This window comes from Apodemus sylvaticus, chromosome 7 (genome assembly GCF_947179515.1).
Source record: "Apodemus sylvaticus chromosome 7, mApoSyl1.1, whole genome shotgun sequence".
NCBI classification, from domain to species: Eukaryota; Metazoa; Chordata; class Mammalia; order Rodentia; family Muridae; genus Apodemus; species Apodemus sylvaticus.
In genome coordinates, this window is record NC_067478.1 from 9992188 (window position 1) to 10013423 (window position 21236).

General features: G+C 42.4%; 1 protein-coding gene across 4 annotated transcripts in view; it reads right to left on the minus strand.

The window, feature by feature from the left end:
* Clasp2 (cytoplasmic linker associated protein 2) overlaps positions 1-21236 on the minus strand; it is a 181953-nt gene that overhangs the window by 4391 nt on the left and 156326 nt on the right. For all 4 annotated transcript variants that reach the window (XM_052187084.1, XM_052187085.1, XM_052187087.1 and 1 more), the window contains 8 exons: positions 20936-21079; positions 18601-18707; positions 16355-16508; positions 13425-13653; positions 10352-10545; positions 8920-9048; positions 6936-7142; positions 327-443 (listed from right to left, as the gene is read on the minus strand). In XM_052187084.1, coding sequence (XP_052043044.1) covers positions 327-443; positions 6936-7142; positions 8920-9048; positions 10352-10545; positions 13425-13653; positions 16355-16508; positions 18601-18707; positions 20936-21079 — 1281 coding nt within the window. The remainder of the gene's footprint in view (positions 1-326; positions 444-6935; positions 7143-8919; positions 9049-10351; positions 10546-13424; positions 13654-16354; positions 16509-18600; positions 18708-20935; positions 21080-21236) is intronic.

Sequence of the window (21236 nt, forward strand, 5' to 3'; positions counted from 1 at the left end):
GTTGTACATTTTGGGAGATATAAAGTAATTTGTGAATAACGACAACAATCTATTCTTAACAGTCTGGGGGTGGGGCAGTTCCTCAGGATTTAAGTGTGGGAGTGGGAAGTCTGTCAGCTGCAGTCTCCTAACCATGCCCATCTCTGTTGGTGTCAATAAATGTAGTTTTTAGGAGCAGAAAGTGCTAAACGGCAGCTGGAGAAAAAAAGGCAAATGAAAGCTCAGAGAAGTTTGAGAGCTGGGTACCAGGTTTCCCGTGTAGCATGCGGAGAGAACTGAGTTTCCAGAGTGTCATGGCTGCGACCTGAGAGGTCAGGGCTACTTACTTTACTACCAGTGAGCTGACTGAGATGTGGCTTCAGTTCATCACCAATCACTGCATGGACAGCCACCAGGCAGAAGACACAAGCTTTCCGGACGCTGCTTTCTGAATTATCATAGCCCTGGGGAAGAGAGGTCAAGTTAGTGTCTCTGACAGTTTAGGAAGGTCACCTTGGAGGACAGAAGAGAGCTCTAACATGAATTCTTACCTGCATCAACTTCCCAGCCTCCAGGCAAGGAATGGTACAGCTTTCCTCTCTATCCCACCCCACGCTCCACCAGTTGCCAGTGTTCTTATCTTTAGAAACTGCAGGTCTGAATCTGCCCCTTTCCCAACCCATTTTGCAAGTATCTCCAGAGACCCTTCTTAGCATTAGCTCTGGAGCAGTGACCTCTTCACTACCTAGTAAGAAGCTATCAGATGCTGTGGTTTGACAGTCAAGGCCTTCCTATAACCTAGGTCCAGGATGCATGCTAAATCAGTCTCTCTCTTTCCTCCCCCTTCCCCCTCTCTCCAGGGTTTCTCTGTGTATCCCTGGCTGTCCTGGACACGGTCTCTGTAGACCAGGCTGGCCTCGAACTCAGAGATGTGCCTGCTTCTGCCTTCTGAGCACTGGGATTAAAGGCGTGGGCTACCACCACCCAGCTTGCCGACTCTTTAAATTACCTTCACAAGTAAATCCAGTCTGGATAATACACTTCCCTTATGCTTACATACACCCTTATTCTCTCCCAGAGTCCACAGAAATCCTATTCATAAATACGAAATGAATTATCTAAATATATATGTACAGAGAATCTTTACCTATTTCATGGAAACATCACCTGTCAATAAAATTCATGAAATATTAAGTCTCATGGGTGGGCAAAACAGGAGGCATTAACTATGTACATATGAACACTTTACCAAGTTGTGAGTCCATCTCTACTAAAGTGATATTATCTAAAATGACTGCAAAACATATCTAGGCAATATCCTTAAAAGAAATTCTTCATAACTTTGATTTTTTGTAATTTTTATATAATTATGAATTAATTTTGTCCATTTAGCACAATCCTAATTTCACTAATCTATAGTATTGTAAATTTAGGTTTGTTTTCTGTGAATGAACTCAGGCCACTGAGCGGCACACCTAAGCCTAAATGCTAAGTTTAATTCTTCCTATCACCTCTTACCAGTTGACTTTACAACTATAAGTAGCCCTCAAATAGTACTGTATTTGACATTCAAACACTGAAGGGCTTGGTATGTGGGCAGGCTAACAATGCTCCGTGTCCAATGAAATATAAAGGACTCTTCTAGAATCCCGTGGTCAAAAGAGAGCTGGGTGGAAAATGACACTCAGAAACTACTTGGCAAAGAAATAAATGTCACACATGATAATGCCCAACACTGCCAAAAAAACAGGTGTGATGGCATCTGCCTTTAGTCTCAGGACCCAGGAGGCAAAAGGCAGGAAGATTACAAGTTCAAGGTCACCCTAAACTCTATAGCCAGTGTGGGCTTTATGAAATTCAAGCTCAAGAAGTAAGAACAAGGTGTTTTAGAGATGGTTGAGTGCTTAAGAGAACCGGCAAAGGACCAGAGTTCAGTTGTCAGCACCATTGCTGTCTCAGAGCCATCTGTAACTCCAGTTCTAGAGCATCTGATGCCTTCTTTTGGTATCCGCAGGCACTACATGTATGATGGACAGATACATACAAGCAAAAAACAAAACAAAACAAAATAAAACAACAACAACAACAACAAAACTCACTCATATACATAAAATAAAAATAAAATATCAAGAAAAATTTAAAAGGGACAAAAAGGAATAAAGGCTGAACATACCAGAGAGAAGCACATGACTTCGTAGTGAAACAGTCTTGTGTTCACTACATATGAAATGAATTCATTAATTAAAGGGGAGCACATGAAGTAGGAAGGCTGGTGTGGTGGGACATGGCTTTAACCCAGGCCTTGGGAGTCTAAAGCAGGTACATTTCTGAGGTTCCTGGCCAGCCAGATACACACAGTGAGTTCTAGGTCAACCAGAGATCTATAGTACGATCCTGTTCCAAAAGTCAAAACAAAAACACATGAAGCAGTAGGAGGAGGTAGGCAGGGCCAGCTGGGGAGCTGCATGAAGTTTGGGCTCATTCTGGTTGGGGAAACCTGTGAAGAAACTTAAGAGGCGGCATGGCATTAGAGCTGGACTCAGGAGGTCTATCTCTGTGACCAGCCTAATCTGTCTTTTTTATCAGTGTCCTGCTGCTGTGTAACAGTTACCATAAACCCCAAACTCCTTGTCTTTAGGCCTTGGCATGCTAGTCTGTCTCCAATTCACATTGTCATCTCTGTTTCCTGTCTGTGATGTACATAATTCCTTTGCCTCTCCCACTTATGGGCACCTATGACTGCAACTGGAGAGCAGTGGAAAAGTCCAGGACTGCTTTACCGTCAACATACCTCACGTGTCCTATTTGCAAACAGCACTCATAAAAGGTAGCATCTAAGTCACAAACAGTAGGACCTGGCATCTCTAGGGTTACTACTCAATGACGACACCACCTGTCTACTTCTCCTTTTCATTTAAAAATAATTTTTACTTTTATTTTATGTGTATGGTATTTTATCTGCACATGTATCACATGTGTGCTTAAACAGTAGAAACCAGAAGAGGGCTCTGATCCCCTGTGCTGCTGTTAAGAGGTGGCTGGGAGTGCTGGGTGCCCAGTGCAGAGCCATGGCTCCAGCCCCACAGCCCCATCTCTGCTGTGTGGAGAGAGTTTTATCACCCTGCCTATACTGGCCCTGAACTCAAGACTCCCTTGTTGTAGCTTCTTAAGTTTGGGATTACAGATAAGTGATATTATATCTGCTTCCTCTAGCCATTTTCCTGGGCTTCTTTTGTTTTCTACATATATATTGTTAACTAATTAATAACTTTTTTTTGAAGTAATGTTTCTCTGTGTAGCTCTGGCTATCACTTTGTAGACCAGGCTGTCCTGGAATCTGTCAGCCTCTGCCTCCTTAATGTTGGGATTAAAGGTGTGCACTACCATGGCTGCATAAATCCTGTGGTTGAGGCAGAGTTTCATTTATAGCTGTTTGTTTTGGCACTAGGTAGAACAGGCTGGCCTTACAGAAATTAATCTGCCTCCTGAGTACTAGAATTAAAGGCACATGCCACCATCCCAGTATCTTTTATTTTTTGAGACAGTCTATGTAGTTGAGGCCATTCTGAAAATTACTATGTAACTCAGGAGGGCCTTGAACTCCTGGTCCATTGGAGAGATGGTTCTCATTAGCTGTTCTTCCAGAGGATTTCTGTCTGATTCCCAGCACTGTCTGGAATTCTGATTCTAAGAGATTCAATACTCTCTTCTGGCCTCTTTAAACACTATAGCCATGGGATACACATATATACACGCAACCGAAGCACCTATAAACAGTAAAAAAGGCCTCCAGCCCACGGGTGCTGTGTCTGAGTTGTTTATCCACTGCATTTGTGTAGCCGGAAGAAGAGAGCAAGAGAGTTTCTTTATCTTGGCCTCCTCCATCACGCAGCAGCCTGTGCCAGTCTCTCTTCCCTTCCTTTAGGTACAATTCTCCTGTGTGGTGTGAAGTACATGGTGTCACTTCACCATTCTCTCCTCTTGGGGAAAGACACAGGTGAACAGTAGGGCTCTAAGTTTACACTAACTCAAAACAAACCCAGTTGTGAAGGAGACAGTTCAGTGGATTAGACATCTGCTGCCAAGCCTGACAACCTGAGTTCATCCCTGAGACCCAGTGGTGGAAGGAGAGAATTGATTCTTTCAGACTGGTTTCTGACCTCTGTAATGTGGACCTGGCATATAATAAAATTAAAATAAAACATTTGGAGTGGTAGTGCTGAGGATCAAATACATAGACCTGTTAATGCCAAGTAAACTGCTTTACCACTGAACTAAATTTCTAGGCCTACGTTAACTTTTTGAGGACTCATCAAGTGGTTTTCTCTAACAGCACACTACCTGGCACCTGTATTGGTGATATGCTATGGTCTCAATTTCTGTACCTCACTACACTAGCTGTTTCCTACTAATCGGACTGCAGCTCTTTGTGTATGAGGGAGTGTCTACTGTGATTAGTTATTATTGTGTGAAGATGTGGATGCATGTGTGTGATGGTACAAATGCCACAGCATGCATGTGGAGGCCAGAGGACAAGATTCCAGAGCAGGATCTCTCCTTCCACTCTGATGTGGGCTCTTGGGTCCTCTGGTTTGTGCCTTACACACTGAGTCATTACCAGCCCTCCACTGTGGGTTGGTGGTTGGTTTGTTCCTTGTTCCCTTTCTTGGTTTACCTTTATGTTTAATTCTGTGGATGTCTTTGTGTGTGAGTAGGAGTTGGTCCACATGAAGGCAGTTCCTGCTGAGGCCTTCTGGAGCTGGAGTTACCGCTGGTTATGAGCCACCTGATGTGGGTGCTGAGAATTGAACTTTGGTCCTCTAAAACAGGATGGAGAGATGGCTTAGTGGTTAAGAGCACTGGTTGCTCTTCCAGAGGACCTGGGCCCTGTTTTCAGCATACACATGGTACCTTACAACCATTTAAAACACCAGTTACCGAGGGTCTGACGCCTCTGGCTTCCACAGACATCAGCATGCATGTGGTGCACAAATGTATGCAACCACATATGCATCGAGTAATAATTATAAATACATTATCAAGAGTGTGTGTGTATGGGGGGATGGGTAGGAGAAGCAGTGCACGGTCTGTTATAACCACTGAGTCATCTCTCCAGCATCCCCTGCCCCCCAATTGTGTTTTTCATGAGTATTTCCGTAAGGGCTAATTGAGAGCCAACTTTTTCACTTGTTCGCTGGCTGTTTGACTTGGGAATCTTGTTTGTTGAAATGTCCTACTAGCCTTTGCCCATTAAAGACATTCTCTTTTTGTTAAGTTAGAATACATCTATACATATGCCCTGACTATTATCAGATACTAATTTATAATTTTTCTCCCATTCTGTTGTTGTTTTGTTTTGCTTTTTGAGTCAGGGTTTCTCTGTGTAGCCCCGGCTGTCCTGAAACCATGTAGACCAGGCTGGCCTCAAAAGTCAGAGGTCTGACTGCCTCTGCCTCCTAGTGCTAGACTCATATGCCACCACTGTCTAGCTAATTTTTCTCCCATTCTCTAGACTTCTTAGTTTTCCTTGTTAGCTTGTAACTCACGGAGATGAATATAATTCTCCCTCCCAAGTGTTGAAATTTAAAGGCATACACCACCGCATCTGTCCATTTTCATATTCTCTCTCTCTCTCTCTCTCTCTCTCTCTCTCTCTCTCTCTCTCTGAATATGCAATCCTAGCTGCTCAGGGGGAAACATTCACAGATAGTCAAATACTATAGATTGCTATTGATCTTTGTTCTATCCCTACTACCTATATGATCTAATTTTAGAGGTTTATAATACACAAACTGTAATTTTGATTCACTACAGTTCTTGTGCTTTTCTGACAGGTTTTCAGTAATTATGTGTAATAAGGCTTTGCATCAAACTAATCATAATCCCAGCACTGGGGAATCTGAGGTAGGAGGACAGCTACAAGTTTGAGGCCAGCATGGAGCCACTGTCACAAACCACAAACAAGCAAGCAAACAAGGGAACCTGGAGTTACAGAGGCTCGTGGCTAATACCTGCACATCATGCCCAAGGCTTCATTGACTTCAGCACTCATTATGTGTAAAGTGCACATAACTGTGCACATGCTGTGCTCACTATCAAAGCATACACAGCCTTGCAGACTCAGCGAGTAATAAAGCTCAGGGCAAAGTCAAAAATAAAGTACTGTAAATGCAAGGGAATAAATTACCCATTGTCCTAAAAAATACTGTTCAGCTGCTAAAATTACATTTTAGAATATTAACAGAGTTTTACAGTATGTGGCTATATTGCCTATATAATCCCATTTTTGCTAAAATGTTTCTATGAGTCAAAGTCACGGTCACAGCATCTATGATGCTATTCAGTATCACCACTTTCAATATGGATGTGGCAACAGATTTCTGTTGGTAGATGCTCACAAGGACTGTGATAGTTACAGTAATAAAAAGCAGGAGAAGCAGCAGAACCCAGACATTTAGTTTAATGATGGATAAACAAATGAACATTCCTAAACGATGGAGTGAAAATCTGACATAAAATTAATGAAAATACAAAATATCAAATAAGAGAGCAAACATTTATGGATTTTACATATATGAAAAACCTACAATAATTAAGTTCAGAGACAACAGAACAGAGATTAGTGGGACCTGGGAGGGAACTGTAATTCCCTAGTGGGTATAGGATGCTTGTATGGACTGATGGGGAAATTCCGACCAGGGAAAGCAGTGATGGTTATGTACATCTACACTATGAATTTAACAACACCAAATTATGTACTTCAAATATCAATAGATAGCACCTTTTATGGTATGTATTTTGTACCATATGTAAACAGCCTCACCTATACCCACAATGCAACATCTTTGTCTTGACCATTGCACACTTGACTGTGCAACTAGTGTTGCTTGAAACCCATGTAAAATAGCTGAAGCCCACACGCACCCTGGCTTACTGCTCCAAGCCTGGCAGCTTACCTGTATTAGACCTGGCATGATCTCCGGTAGGAGCATGTTAAGGGTCTCCTTAGATACTCTCTCGATCACTTTTGTTTGCATTTTGATTGCAGCCAGATTAATAGGGTAGTCGGCGGTTTGTATGATGGGACACAGCACTTTGATGCACTGCTCTGGACTAATGGAAGTCGCCAATACAGAGGCAGCTTCCTCAGCAGACCTCACCACCTACAACACAAGGGAAAGCCGGCTAGGAAGAAAATGTAAATTCTAAGCTCAGATTTCATTAAGCATTTAATATAACTTGATATTTTGGGTTTGTACTGAAAATCTTGCAGTAAACAGATGAATACAGGAAAGGAGGTAAGATCAGACTAGCGAGTGCTGGAGCTCTCAGTACTGGGCCCCACTGTCTCCAGTTCTTTCACTGTTGGCAATAGCCTCATGATTTTATGTATTTATTCATTTTGCTTAGTGTCGTGCCATGGCAATGTAAGTAGTTCAAGCCCTCCTTGCATGCAGGGAAGTAATGATGAGTAGGGCCCGCTGAGGTTGGCAGGGAAAAAAAATGTCATGGACATTTAAGGCAAGAGTTTTTACAAAGCTCTTATGAAGGCTGACCTCCTACCCTACTGAGTACCCATGTAAGAAAGACAGAGGTCTTGTAGGTGATTCACACTCAAAATGACAATCTGTTATCTTCAACTGTTATTTAAACAGCAAATTCTTTTTGCTATGTGGAAGTGCAGGCTGGTGAACTCTAATTAGAAAATGAGAAGCAACCCGGAGAAAGTGAAATTGGATGAATCACCATGACACTTTTGACGGGAGTGGTTTGGGACTCCACACATTACATGTGAAGGAGCACATGCTCACAACCGTGCACGTGGAGGCCAAAGCTGTGACACCCACAGAAGCCATCCAACCTATTTCAAAATACAAATTTAAATTATACTGTTTTGTGTGTGTGTGGAGTCAAAATGTTCATAATCTAATCATATTATTCCTTTCATAGATCATCAGAATGATTCAGCAAAGAGAAACTGTATCAATTAGAGCTATTTTCTTAATTCTGAAAGTTTTTTTTTTTTTTTTAATTTTAGAAAATAGTTTTAATAGAAAGAACCTAGATGTCCCTCAACGGAGGAATGGATACAGAAAATATGGTATATTTACACTATGGAATACAACTCAGCTATTAAAAACAATGAATTCATGAAATTCTTAGGCAAGTGAGTCCGAGGACAACTTGTAAGAGTTGGTTCTTTCCTTTTACTGTGTGTGTCAAAGGCATGCCATAAGCCTTGGCAGCAAGTGTCTTCATCTTGCCAGTCCCCAGGTTCTTTCTTCAGAAAGAGTCTCTCATTAGCACAAATGTGCCGATTCAGCTAGGTCAGCTCATCAGCAGTCTTGGGGATGGACTAGCCTCCACCAAGCCATGCTGGATTAGACTTATACTACCACACTCAGCTTTTCTTAGGTGGGTTCCGGGGATTAAAGTGAGGCTCATCCTTGTGCAATGAACACTCCTGACTGACTTCACTGCCCAGCCCTATGCTTACATGTTATCAGTATCAAGGATTTACACAGGAAATGATGAAGCAGGCACTGTTAATTGGAAGTATCTGCTCACACCTGCAATTCCAGTGCTTACGAGATTGAGATGGGGGTGGAGTAGGACAGGGGTGGGAACGGGGTGGAAGAGAGGTTTCACTTGCTTTGAGGTCAGCTAGATTACATAGTGAGCTTCAGGCAAAAGAAGGCACACAAGATGGTTCAGTAGGTAGAGGGACTTGCCACACAAGCTTGGCGGCCTGAGTTCAATTCCTAGAAGACACATAAAGGTACGAGGAAAGAACTGACTGACATGCTCACACACATCAACAAGTGCACATACGCGACAGGGAGATTAAGCCCTCCCAGCAGTATATCCCAGGCAGTGCTCCCTGGCTCCTGTGCTGCAGTCAGGACGACAGATACAGCCACTCAACCGCTGCCCACTCACCTCCTTGTGAGGGTCTTTATGTGCTTCCAGTGTTTTCATGACGGTTAGCTCTGCATAGTTTTTGAATCTTGCTGGTTGATGCCTTAAGATTTCTTTTAAAACTTTTAATGCCAAGGCGCGGATTGTAGGCTAAGAAGAAACATTTAAATGGCTTTAATATTTTGGATGGTACAAAATCTTTCCACATTCTCAGTTTCTATAAGCACCTTAAGATTGGGAGGAGGAACACTGTATGACACATGCAGTACACAGTGTATCATCTTTGTTGAAAACTCTTGAATCACTCTCGCTTTTGTTACTGTATTTGGCAGACAGGGTGGGTTTAAAGTTGTAATGTAGCCCAGGCTGGACCCAAAGTTGTAATCCTGCTGCCTCTACCTCCAGAGTATGGAGATTTCGGGCATTTGCTACTCCATCCATATTTTATTTTTAATTATAAGTCTGTTTCTGTGCATGTGAGTCAGGTGCCTTCAGAGGCTAGAGGCATAGGACCTCCTGGAGCTGGAGTCAGAGCTGGCTGAGTGGCCCAGTGCTGGAGTTTGGCCTTCAGCACAGGTCTTCTTCAAGAGCAGCAGGCACTCTTAACTGCTTAGCCAACACTCCAGCCCCATATGCAGGTTTATAAAAAAAAGTCGTTTAAGTCGTTTTAGTTGTTTAAGGCTTAAAACCATATTATTAGAGTTTGAGAAAAAAACAAAACAAAACAGGACAGGCAAGCTAAAATGCTGGAAGCTACTGAAAGGAAGGTAGGTGGAGAAGAAGAGAGAAACCCATGATTTTTCAATGAAGCGCCAAAAAATGAGATAGAAAGAAGGAAAAGTAAAAGTTTTATGCTTTGTAAGCTAAAATTCAGAAAAGTACAGGCTCTGCAATGAAGCCTGTAATGGTCACCGGGTATTTGGCTTTTAGACTGTGCCCTACCCTGACACCCAAGTTGCTCTTGAACCTGCAGTGATTCTTGTGCCTCAGCAGTCTAAATGCTCAGCTTTATCACATTTAAAATAAGTAAAAGAATAACATTTGATTTGACTATGAAAGGAACTCTTACAACTGAAAACTTATTTACACAAGTACTATAAGTAATCTTTACTTTTCTGTGGGAAATAGACTACTATGTCTCATTTTAAGTATGGGCAACTTCCTAAAAATGTTTGAAAGAAACAGAACTTGGGAGTGAGAATGACATGCAGAGACCAGCAGCAGAGCGTCACTCCATTAGTGCATCAGTCTATCACTGCATCATTCATTCCATCAGTGCATCATTCTATCACTCCATCAGTGTGTATGAGCTGATCAACAGGTAAGCCAGGCAATAAGCAAGGGCTGGAAAGACTGGGTGCAATTCCTAGTCCTCTACCCAGGAAAGCCAAATAAAAATAAATACATAATTACTCAGCATGGCAGAATATAGTTTATATAGCCTGCATCTTACCTCTTTATCCCCAAGTGTCTCAAGTAATAACAATAATATTGTTTTGAAGTGTTCATCCCAAACACTGAAAGATTCTTCCTGGGTTAGCTTCATGAGTTCATACAGGGCAATTTTTCTTTCTTCTATACGTTCATTATGGTTAGACAGTTCCTTCAACAACTCTGCAACTAGGTCAGAATGGTCTAAGGAAAGATCTGTCAAAAGGATATATAATATAAATTTTGTAAGTGTTTAGGCTTACTCTGAGGTACGGAGATGATTACTACAGAACACAATCAACACTAGTTGCAAAAGAGATAAGAACAAACATTATTTTCAGTTGCCATCCCTGAATCGGCAATGTGCTTTATACATTTTTAACTACAAAAACACTGAGAGAACAGAGTAAGGATGCACCATCCCCCACCCCCAGACCTCAGCCAGAGCATGTCACTCCCTTTCCACCCCTCTGTACCGCCTTCTTGAAACGCTGTTGAGCAAGCACTTCCTACCAGGAGGCTCTGTGTCTGGACATTCCACGTTCAGGGATTTAGGTGGTTACAACTTGACCAGTAAACTTCTTCAGCAATCTTTCAACTGTGGGCTGACCCATCATTCATTGACTGCTTTTGAAGCAATTAGTTTTGGAGTCAAAATGTTCATAATCTAATCATATTATTCCTTTCATAGATCATCAGAATGATTCAGCAAAGAGAAACTGTATCAATTAGAGCTATTTTCTTAATTCTGAAAGTTTTTTTTTTTTTTAATTTTAGAAAATAGTTTTAATAGAAAGAACCTAGATGTCCCTCAACGGAGGAATGGATACAGAAAATATGGTATATTTACACTATGGAATACAACTCAGCTATTAAAAACAATGAATTCATGAAATTCTTAGGCAAGTGAGTGGAACTGGAGAATGTCATCCTGAGTGAGGTGACTCAATCACAAAAGAACACACATGATATGCACTTACTGATAAGTGGATATTAACCCAGAAGCTCAGAATACCCAAGAAACAATTCACATATCAAATAAAGACCAAGAAGAAGGAAGGAGAGACTCCTGGTCCTGGAAAGGCTCAGTGCAGCAGTGTAGGGGAATACCAGGACAGGAAAGCAGGAAGGGGTTGATTGGGGAACAGGGGGAGGGAAGAGGGCTTATGGGACTTTCGGGGAGGAGGGGATCCAGAAAGGAGAAATCATTTGAAATGTAAATAAAGAATATATCAAATAAAAAAAAAGAAAAAATTGTCAAAGGTTTCAGTTTTAACTTATTTTTATTCCTTCCTTCGATGCATCCATCTATCCATCCATCTGTCCATCTGTCTGTCCATCTATCCAGGACAGGGTCTCACTAAGTATTTCTAGCTGTCCTGAATCTCATTACAGAGACCTGGGTGGCCTTGAACTCAAGAAATCCATCTGCCTCAGCCTTGTGACTGGTGGAATTAAAGGTACGCAGTACCCTACTTATCCAATATAATTTTCTTTATGTTTCAGAGTCACACCAAGACCAATTGTTATCAAAGAGGAGCTGGGTTTTAGTTACAATTTTTATTTATGGGTATGTGTATGTGTACACCACATGTGGGCAAATGCCTTCAGAGGACAGAAGAAGGCATCAGAAGCTGGAGCTCATGGAATCGTGAGCTGTCTGATCTAGTTATCAGGATCCAGACTTGGGTCCTTAGCAAGAGCAGCCAGTGAGTGTTTTCACAGCTGAACTGTGTCTCCAGTCCTAGCAAAGAATTTTAACTTGTTTTTGTCTTTTTTTCATACTTACTTAGAGCCAGAGTCTTCATAGGCATGCATCACTATGCTTATTAGTTCATGTCTTTTCAAAAAAGTATTATTTAGTGTGTGTGTGTTCACGCGTGTGCACGCGCGCTATAGCATGTATGTATGTAAATCAGAGGAAAACTTGAAGGAGTCAGTTTTCTCCTTATATCATGTGAGTTCCAAGGGAATGCCTTTACCTGCTAAACTTAATGTCTGGCCGTGAGAGGGAAAAAAATCAAGTTTATCATAGAAGGTCATTATGGCACTGAAACTCTTGTTTTCTTTCCTTGAAATTCTATTTCTTGTGTCTGAGGGTTTTGACTGAACGTGTGCAAGCACACCATGTGCATGCCTGCTGCTCACAGAGGAGAGAAGAGGTTCCGACCCTGGGATTGTAGTTACAAATGGCAATGAACCACCAAGTGAGTGCTAGAGACTGAATTCAAGCTCTCTAAAAGAGTGGCAAGTGTTCTTAGCATTCTCCAGCCCAGTATTGGAAATCTTTAAAGAAAGTAACATGGTCTCACTGGAGTAAAAAGCCTGGGCTGAAGAGATGGCAGAGCACTGGCACCTTACAACTGTCTGCAAGTCCAGCGCAGGGCGGATCTGGCACCCTTGATACTCTAACTCCTTACCAGCAAGGAAACACTTGTAACAGTCTGTGCTTTATCATGCTTCATGTTGTTCTGGCTGGGCCTTACTGCTTACTGCGGCCAGAGGATAAGAGTGCACAATTACAATTATCCTTTTCCAGAGGTGACAAGGAACATTTACTTAAGAGAACAGTGACTATCCAACCAGGCTATGAAGATTAGTAACCATTAGACCTTCAGACAGAAGCCAATTTCACCTAACTTCATGTAGTATAAACAAACACCTATAAGTGAGGTGAGCATATTGTCAATTTGAGGAGATCTGGAATCACGATGGAAACATACATTTAGGTCCAGAGACGTTGCGATGAAAGGTAAGCTCCACTCTGAATCTGGGAGCACATTCATGGGCTAGAGCTCCAGACTGCACGAAAAGGAGCAAGTGAGCTAAGCATCCAGACTCAGAGCGTCCTGACCTTAGGTGCTGCAGGAGCAGTCGCCTCCTGCTCACTCCACCATGACTTCGTAGTCACCATGCTCGTGTTCTGAAACTATAGGCCTCCCGAAGGAGTCGTTCTTAAACATTCAGTCTCAGAAACAGGGAACGAATCCAAATTCCCATTCCCCAAATCCAGATGTTTTACAGACTTACAATAAAAGAGTAAAGACACCCACTTTTTTCACCAGTGTCCGAACGCACCGTAACCCAAAACATACCGTCAGGAAACTGGTCAGCATCATCGTCAAACATGGCTTCCTTGAGGGCAGACTTGTTGAAGGGACTGATGCTATCTGAGTAGTTGTATGGATTATAGTCACGGGAACGTGGAGAGGAGTGGAGTGGCATTGAGTGGAGCAAAGATGCTTTATTGTCAAGAGCTGGCTGGCTGGCGTCAGTAGCATCGCCTCCTGCTCTTGGATCTGACATTCCGGGACCACCACATATCTATTGACAGGAAGAGGAAGGCAGAGCAAGTTAGCTGATTTCTAAATACTTTCTTCATATTCTAAAAAGAAACATCCTGGAGGCTGGAGAGATAGATGACTTAGTAGTTTCCTGTTCTTCCAGAGGGCCCCAGTTCAATTCCTAGCCCCTAAACTAGGTGACGATCAACTACCTGTAACCCTAGTTTCAGGAGAATCAATGCCCTCTATAGGCATCCACAGAGGGAATATAGTCACACACATATACTTGAATAAAATAAAACTAATGGTAAAAATGAAACAAAATAAATGATGTTCCCCAATGTTTAAGAGGCTATTTAAGAAAGGTAATAATAGCGACTGGAGAGATAGCTCAGAAGCTAGGAGCGTTGACTGCTCTTCCAGAGGACCTGAGTTTAATTTCCAGAAACCACATGGTGGCTCTGATGCCATCTTTTGGCATGCAGGCATATATGCAGATAGAGAACTCACACATTAAGTAAAACAAAGGCAACAAAAGGACTGGAAGAATGGCTCAGTGGACAAGAGTACACACTACTCTTGCAGAGGACCCAGGCTCAGCCAAGAGGCAAATAATCCACCACAAGTGTTGCTTGCAATGATGTTATCCTTGTCCATGGATGAACCAAGTAACATACACACTGAGATTAGCAACAACTTCTCCATGCCAGCTAAAGATACAAAGACCTTCATTATGGAAACATAATTGAGGATATATCTCCACACTATGAGGGCCAGAGGCGTTTCAGTGAGGATCCAATATTGATGGTGTCATAGAAGTCAGAGATCTCAAACCAGACCAATGACTCACTGCAGTGAACATTTGCAAGTGAAGATGTAAAGATAGAGGGATACACTGTGGGGCTTGCTGTGACACAGCACAGCTTCCTTGGTAAGATGTTTTCTATGCTTGTATGTGTGTGTGTGTGCGCGTGCGCGCGCGCGTGCGTGTTTTATTTTGGAGGGGAGGCTGCAAGGGCAAGGGGCAGATGAAGGAACAGGGAGACGAGCAGGACTGGGGGCATGATGTGAAACTGAGAAAGAATCAATAAGTTTTTTCAAAATTGCCACACTATACTGCCTTTGAATAATAAACTACTTTAGTAGCATCTTTCAGGTTTTATTTCTATGTCTTTTTCTTCCCAAAGGACAAGGTTTAAAAAGGCCAATATAACTTTTAGGAGGATGCTAATAGAGCTGAGATACAGTAACACCCTTGCCCCAAACACCAATATTAATAGAAATGCTAGCATCAAAAGTATTATCACCAGAAACACAATCATCAGCATCTATGGAGCGACTGCATGCCACACTAGCTGCTGGGAACTCTACACACCCCTCATCCTTCATGCAGTCCGTGTGCACGCAGTACAAGCTAAGCATTGCTCTTGGACACTGAGATATCCTTTACGCAGGACACTGAGATATCCTTTACCGCTGTAGCAACTACGAGCAGGTCTAGGATAGGGAACCTCAGACCTGACAACCATTTTCATGGTCCAGGGAAAACCAAGTGAAAGAAAAGGCAGGTGGGAAGTCCTTCAGAGCAGGACAGCCCTTCATGTGCTGAAATGCTGCAGCTCTGTGGATCCTGAGCAACAAGCTGCTTAACGGGAACCAAGGGATGGCGTTTATTTCAAAAGAAGTCTAAGCTGCCAGAGGCAGAAGGAAAGCATAACTCCTGATGTACCATAGCAGAGGAAACCTGTTAAATAATAAATAGTATCACATGTCAGACAAGTATGCTATAACATTCTGTTTGGACCACATAAACTGATGCTGCAGACTGCTATTACTACTATTAATATGTGGAAACTTCCATTATGAAACTCATGTGGTTAAGAAGCATAATCTAGTATGCTCAAGGTCCAGGCCAATGATGAACTCATGCTGTGACCGCATTCCACTCCTATCTTTCTTTTCTTTCCCTATTTATTTTTTTCCATCCCACTATTTTTATTGATTATTTGGGAATTTCATATCAGGCACCCAATCTACTTACTTCCCAGTTCTCTCAGGTCTACTCCCCTACCTTGTGATCTCTTCCCACAAAAAAGAAGAATGAAAAAAAAAAGTCCATTTTGTATTGCCCATATACTCACTGGATCATGGTCTAACTTAAAACAGCCAGCCCCATAAAGAAAACTGAGTCCTGTGTCTGTCCACCCTGCAGCTGAGCCATATTGATATCTGTGGTCTGCACCCCTTCATTTCCTAATGCTCCAATTATAGTAGCTTTTATCCAAATCCTCAACTACATAAGCTGGGTATGCAATGGCTAATCAGTTCACAGAATTCTCCTCTTAGGTTTTCTAGCTTAGTCCAAATGTCATTTGACAGAGACCTCCATGTCCTGGCTCCGGAGTGTAAAATACACATTGACCGTCCTCTCTGGCACATTCTGAACCAAAACTCTAGGACACAGCTCTCTCTTACAGATCTAACATCTAAAACTCACTAGTATGTGGGTGGCTGATATTAAATATGTAGAGAGTGACTAGCTTCCAAAGAATTATATGTGAACACACTAGAAAGCAAAGTTTAAAATAAACCAACAGCTCCAGTACACATGAACACATACATACAGCCAAACACACACACACACACACACACACACACACACACACACACACACACACAAAAAAAAAAATTGGTATGTTAGGCATGATGGTGACAGATGGTAAGATCATGTAAACACTTACTGTGTCACCATCCTCTTTTTTAGGGTCTCTCTTCAGTGGCTCACTCATATCTTCTTGGCTTCTGAAGCTGAAATTCTGGATTGCCTCAGTGACACCTCTAAGGGAGCTGTAAATGTCTTCAGAATTCATGTTCTCTGTGTCATAATCAAATGCACTGTGAAAAAGATAGAATTAATTTTTACTTATTTTATTGTTTGATTTTTTTGTTGTTGTTGTTTTGTTTTTTTGGATTTGGTTTTTTCCGAGACAGGGTTTCTCTGTATAGCCCTGGCTGTCTTGGAACTCGCTCTGTAGACCAGGCTAGCCTCGAATTCAGAAATCCACCTGCCTCTGCCTCCCAGAGTGCTGGGATTACAGGCCTGCGCCACCACCGCCCGGCTTTATTGTTTGATTTTGATATCTATGTGTATGTGTGTTCTGCCAGCATGTATGTATGTGTACCATGTGTGTGTAGAGCCTTTGGAGGTCAGAAGATGGCATCAGATCCCTGGGCCTATAATTAAGAGAGGTGTCATGAGGGTGCTGGGACCCACCCCAGGTTCTCTGTCAGCAAGGGCTCTCAACCACAGTCATCTCTCCAGTTCCTATTTGTCTCACTCTGTAGCCCAGGCTAGTCTTGAAAACACTGCAATCTTCCTTCAAAATGCTGGAATTAGAGATGTAAGCTACCACAGTTGGCTACTAATTTTCAGTTACACTGTTATAATACAAATAGGCTGGATGTGGTGGTCCATACCTATAATGCCAACTCTGGGGAATAGAAGGAGGAGGGCCAGGGGTTCAGGAATTCTTTACTGCACAGCAGGTTGAAGGCCAGCCTGACTAAACCTGACCCTGCTGAAATAACCACATTTGAAGGTATTTATAAAGATAAGAGTTATCTATTCTGACATAAGAATTTACTCTGTAACACAAAGTCAGGCCTTAAACTCAAGAGTCTCTCTTGCCTTTCATCCAAAGTTCTGAAGTTATAGGCAAATATCACTATAGCCAGCTAAAACTGTATTTATTCTTAAAATCTTTTTTTTTTTTTTTTTTTTTTTTTTGGGTGGGAGTGGTGGTGGATACACAGGGTTTCTCTGTATAGCTCTGGCTGTCCTGGAACTCACTATGCAGACCATGCTAGCCTTGAAGTCACAGAGCTTGCTTCTGTTGATTTCTGGGCTTAAAAGCATGGAGCACCATGTCTGTTTTGTCTTAAAATTACACTCTGTGTGTGTGTGTGTGTGTGTTAAAAACAACTTTTGGAAATGGACTCTTTCCTTCATAGGTTACAATGACTCGGTCATCAGACACAAACTTTTGCAGCACGAACTTTTACCTACTGAGCCATTTTGCCAACATGGCTTACTTACACTTTTGCTGTTGTTTTTCCAAGACAGGGTTTCTCTGTGTAGCCCTGGCTGAACTCGCACTCAGAAACCTGCCTGCTTCTGTCTCCCAAGTTCCGGGATTAAAGGCATGCTCCACCACTGCCCGGCTTTTCTTGCAATTTTAAATAAATACTTTTATAACATGGACATTATACAAAATTCAAGTTTCAGTATGCATAAATACAGTCTTACTGGAGCACAGCCATGTTCTGTATGCTGGGACTATCTGTTACTGCTTTGGTAGTACAAGAGCAGAACTGAATAAAGGTCACAGACCACGAGGATTAAAAGCCTAGAATACTTGCCATCTGGCCCTTTATAGAAACCTTTCCAGTCTTTGTAATTAACAAGTAGTGAGAGCACTGGTTGAAGGAGGAACAAATGTAGTTGCTAGTATTCTTAGCGCTCAGGAACTCGGGGCAGAGGATCTACAGCCATTCTCTGCCGCATGGCCAACTGGAGGCCAGCAGGAGTAGCCACACATTCTAGCATCACTGGGAGCAATCCTCAGTAGAAAAAAGGAACTAACTATACTTCACCTACTTACAGTTGCTGCCTATTATTCTAAAAAACAAAAGATAAAGTTAAAAGAAAAAAGGCAGGGATGATTTTGAAATAAAAGTATTCTAGTACATGCTTGTGGCGAGGTGGGGCACGACAGTGCTCCTGTGGAGGTCAGAGGAAGCTCTGTGGACCAGTTCTCTCCCTTCTCTTTAAGAAAACAATACCTTTCATCCTATATATCACCATTTAAAGAGTTGGATTTTACATACACTTAAGAGTTGTTTGAATCAGCTAATTTCAAGTCAAATGAAAGTCTGAGATTATAGTTAACTCTGCCTTTCTAAGAACAGAGATTGGACAGCATCTCACCTTGGCGATAACGTATTCTGTGACGTGTTGGTAGGAGAAGTAAGAGGACTAGACCAGTTGGCTGGTGACCGAGGTGTTGGTCTCGTCAAAGGACTGCCCATGGAACTCTGAGGGTGGGAGTGAAAAGAGCATCAGCAGGGAAGTGACGACAAGGACAAGGTCCGTGGAGAAGAGGCACAGTCATAAGAGAACACTATGAAAGCAACGTCCTTGCACGGCAGCATTCGAACACCCGTGCACTTACGTCTGGTTTCTGGGAGAAAATGTGTCTTCATTCAGAAACTTACCTCTTCACCTCCTGACCTGCCCTCTTCTCTGTTACCTCTGCCCCTCCAGCTTCAGGTTCCCCTGACTGGCCTTGAACTTCTGATCTCCTGCCTCCACCTTGCAAGGGCAGGGTTACAGATGTGCATCACCATGCCCATTTGTTTCTATCCCAATTTTGTTTCTCAAATATTAACATCTTTTCTCTCAAGGACTTAAACTAGCTTTTTTTCCTTTTCTTCTTGGAGACAGGGCCTTATCATGTAGCCCTAGCTGGTCTGGAACTCAATATACAGATCAAGCTGGCCTCAAACTCACAAAGACCTGTGTGTCTCTACCACCTATAAATTAAAAAAAAAAAAAAAAAAAAAAGACTGATAATTCAATTCCTTTTGAGGCTTTTTTAGAAAAGATTTTCCCAAAGACACTGAGGAAGTAAAATCAGTTGATGTTATTAACATGTCTTTTCCCTTCAATTAAATGCCTCTTCACTTAGGAAGTGCCTCTGACTCCCAAGACATTACTCTCAGAGATATTCTGAGGCAGGAGCTAGTGCTCTGTAGGCAGCAAAGGAGAAGAGCACACACTGGAAAGCACTCAGTGCTACTGCACTGAGGACAGATGTGAAGCTAAAAGGCCCGCAGCAGTGAGCTGGGAGTGGAGGGCTTCCAGCTGTGGACTGCTACAGTAAACTAAACAGCTCAGAGCTGGGTCAGGGCTCTGGGACAGTGAGGGTGGCACTACTGTACTTGCATATATCCATGCTCCTAATGCAGCTAACGCTAACAGACTAAGTAAAGAGAGCTTCTGAGGAAGCCTCCACCTCTTTCAGGAAGAAGAACCCAGGTTACTTGGAAGACAAGGAGTTAACTGCATTTAGGAGCCAGGAGGAACAGAGTTCAACGGAGTTAGCAATTGAGAGCCCTGCAAGGTTGGACAACATCTGAGCAGTAACAGCTGGAAGACAACCAAGGTCATTAAACAATCTGGGGTCAGAAATGGACAGAGGGGCTTCAACCATGTTTCATTGGGTGGGCAGTGCAGTGCATGAGCATCTCTCTGGCTGGGCTGGGAGGACATGCAAATACTGTGGGGGTGCTTCATCATCTTTATCCACAATATTTCAGAGAATTAACCCATCACAAAGCAGTTACTCCAGCCAGACTGGTCCATTCTCTGCCAAAGCCCTATAAAAACCCTAGACGAGGAAGTTTGGGTGCCTCTTTTCCTCTCTTGGAAAGTTTTCTATTTCCGAGGAGCTTCTAAACCTTCCCCGTAAGTCTCTTTACTAAAGCTTGCTTCTCTACGTACGGTCCCTCCAGAATATGCATCTGGAATCTCCATCGGTGTGAGACAACCAACCTGGAGTCACAGTCTCCAGTCAGTCTTCGGTAACCTCAGAGTCCAGCATCCTACATCTTTGAGCTATGTATAACTAACTAGGCTATGAAATGTCTTGCCTTACTGAGAAATCCTACATCACTTTCAACCCTTAACTTGTCACTTTAAGTTTGACATCAAGTGCACCTGCATTCTCATTGTATCAAAGGCCCCTCCTTTAAAGTTCTTTCACTGTTAGACATTTTATGTAAATCATACATACATCTATATAGTCCACTGGAATGTACATTTAGTCACACTTTACTTCCTCAGAACCCAGTCCTGCATACTGACACCTGTAATCCTTTTGTTGGCTTGAGGTGAGTCACCTTTGATGGTTCTCAAATAAGAACTGGCTCATCTGAAGGACAAAGAGCAGCATGCCCTAAAGTTCTAACACACTCCAAGGCTGCTGGTGCCCTCAGACACAATGCTCACACGTGTCTCTCCTTTCTACTGTCTACTGCTAACTACTATCCCAACCTACACAAATTGTAACACAAGCACCATAGGTTCAAGGGACTCTTTTTCCCAAGGCAGTATTTAACCCTGCTCAGAAACTGCTGCCAAATACAGATGTAAAAAAAAAAAAAAAATCACATAGTGAAATCAAGTCAACTTCATGCAAAGCAAAGAAACCATTGTTAAGTCAACCATAACAGCAGACAAAGCCAACAACACAAGTAAATACCTGGGTGCCATTGCCAGTGTTTCGAAGGTGATTGTGAAGAAGTTTAGTAGCACCATCCTGGAAAGTTTTTGGTAAAGCTCCTAGTAACATTGTAAACTCTGGGGTATTGAGTTCAAATAAAGAAATCAGCACTGACTGTGCTGCCTAAAAGGAATAAAGGCATACAAAAAGTAGGTGAGACGCATCCTGGCTGTTCAAGGCTGTCCACTTTCTTTTTACATTTCTGCTCAAAGGCACAAGGTTCGACCAACTCTCCCATGGAGAAGGAAATCTGATGGTCAAGCCTTACCTTTCATAACTT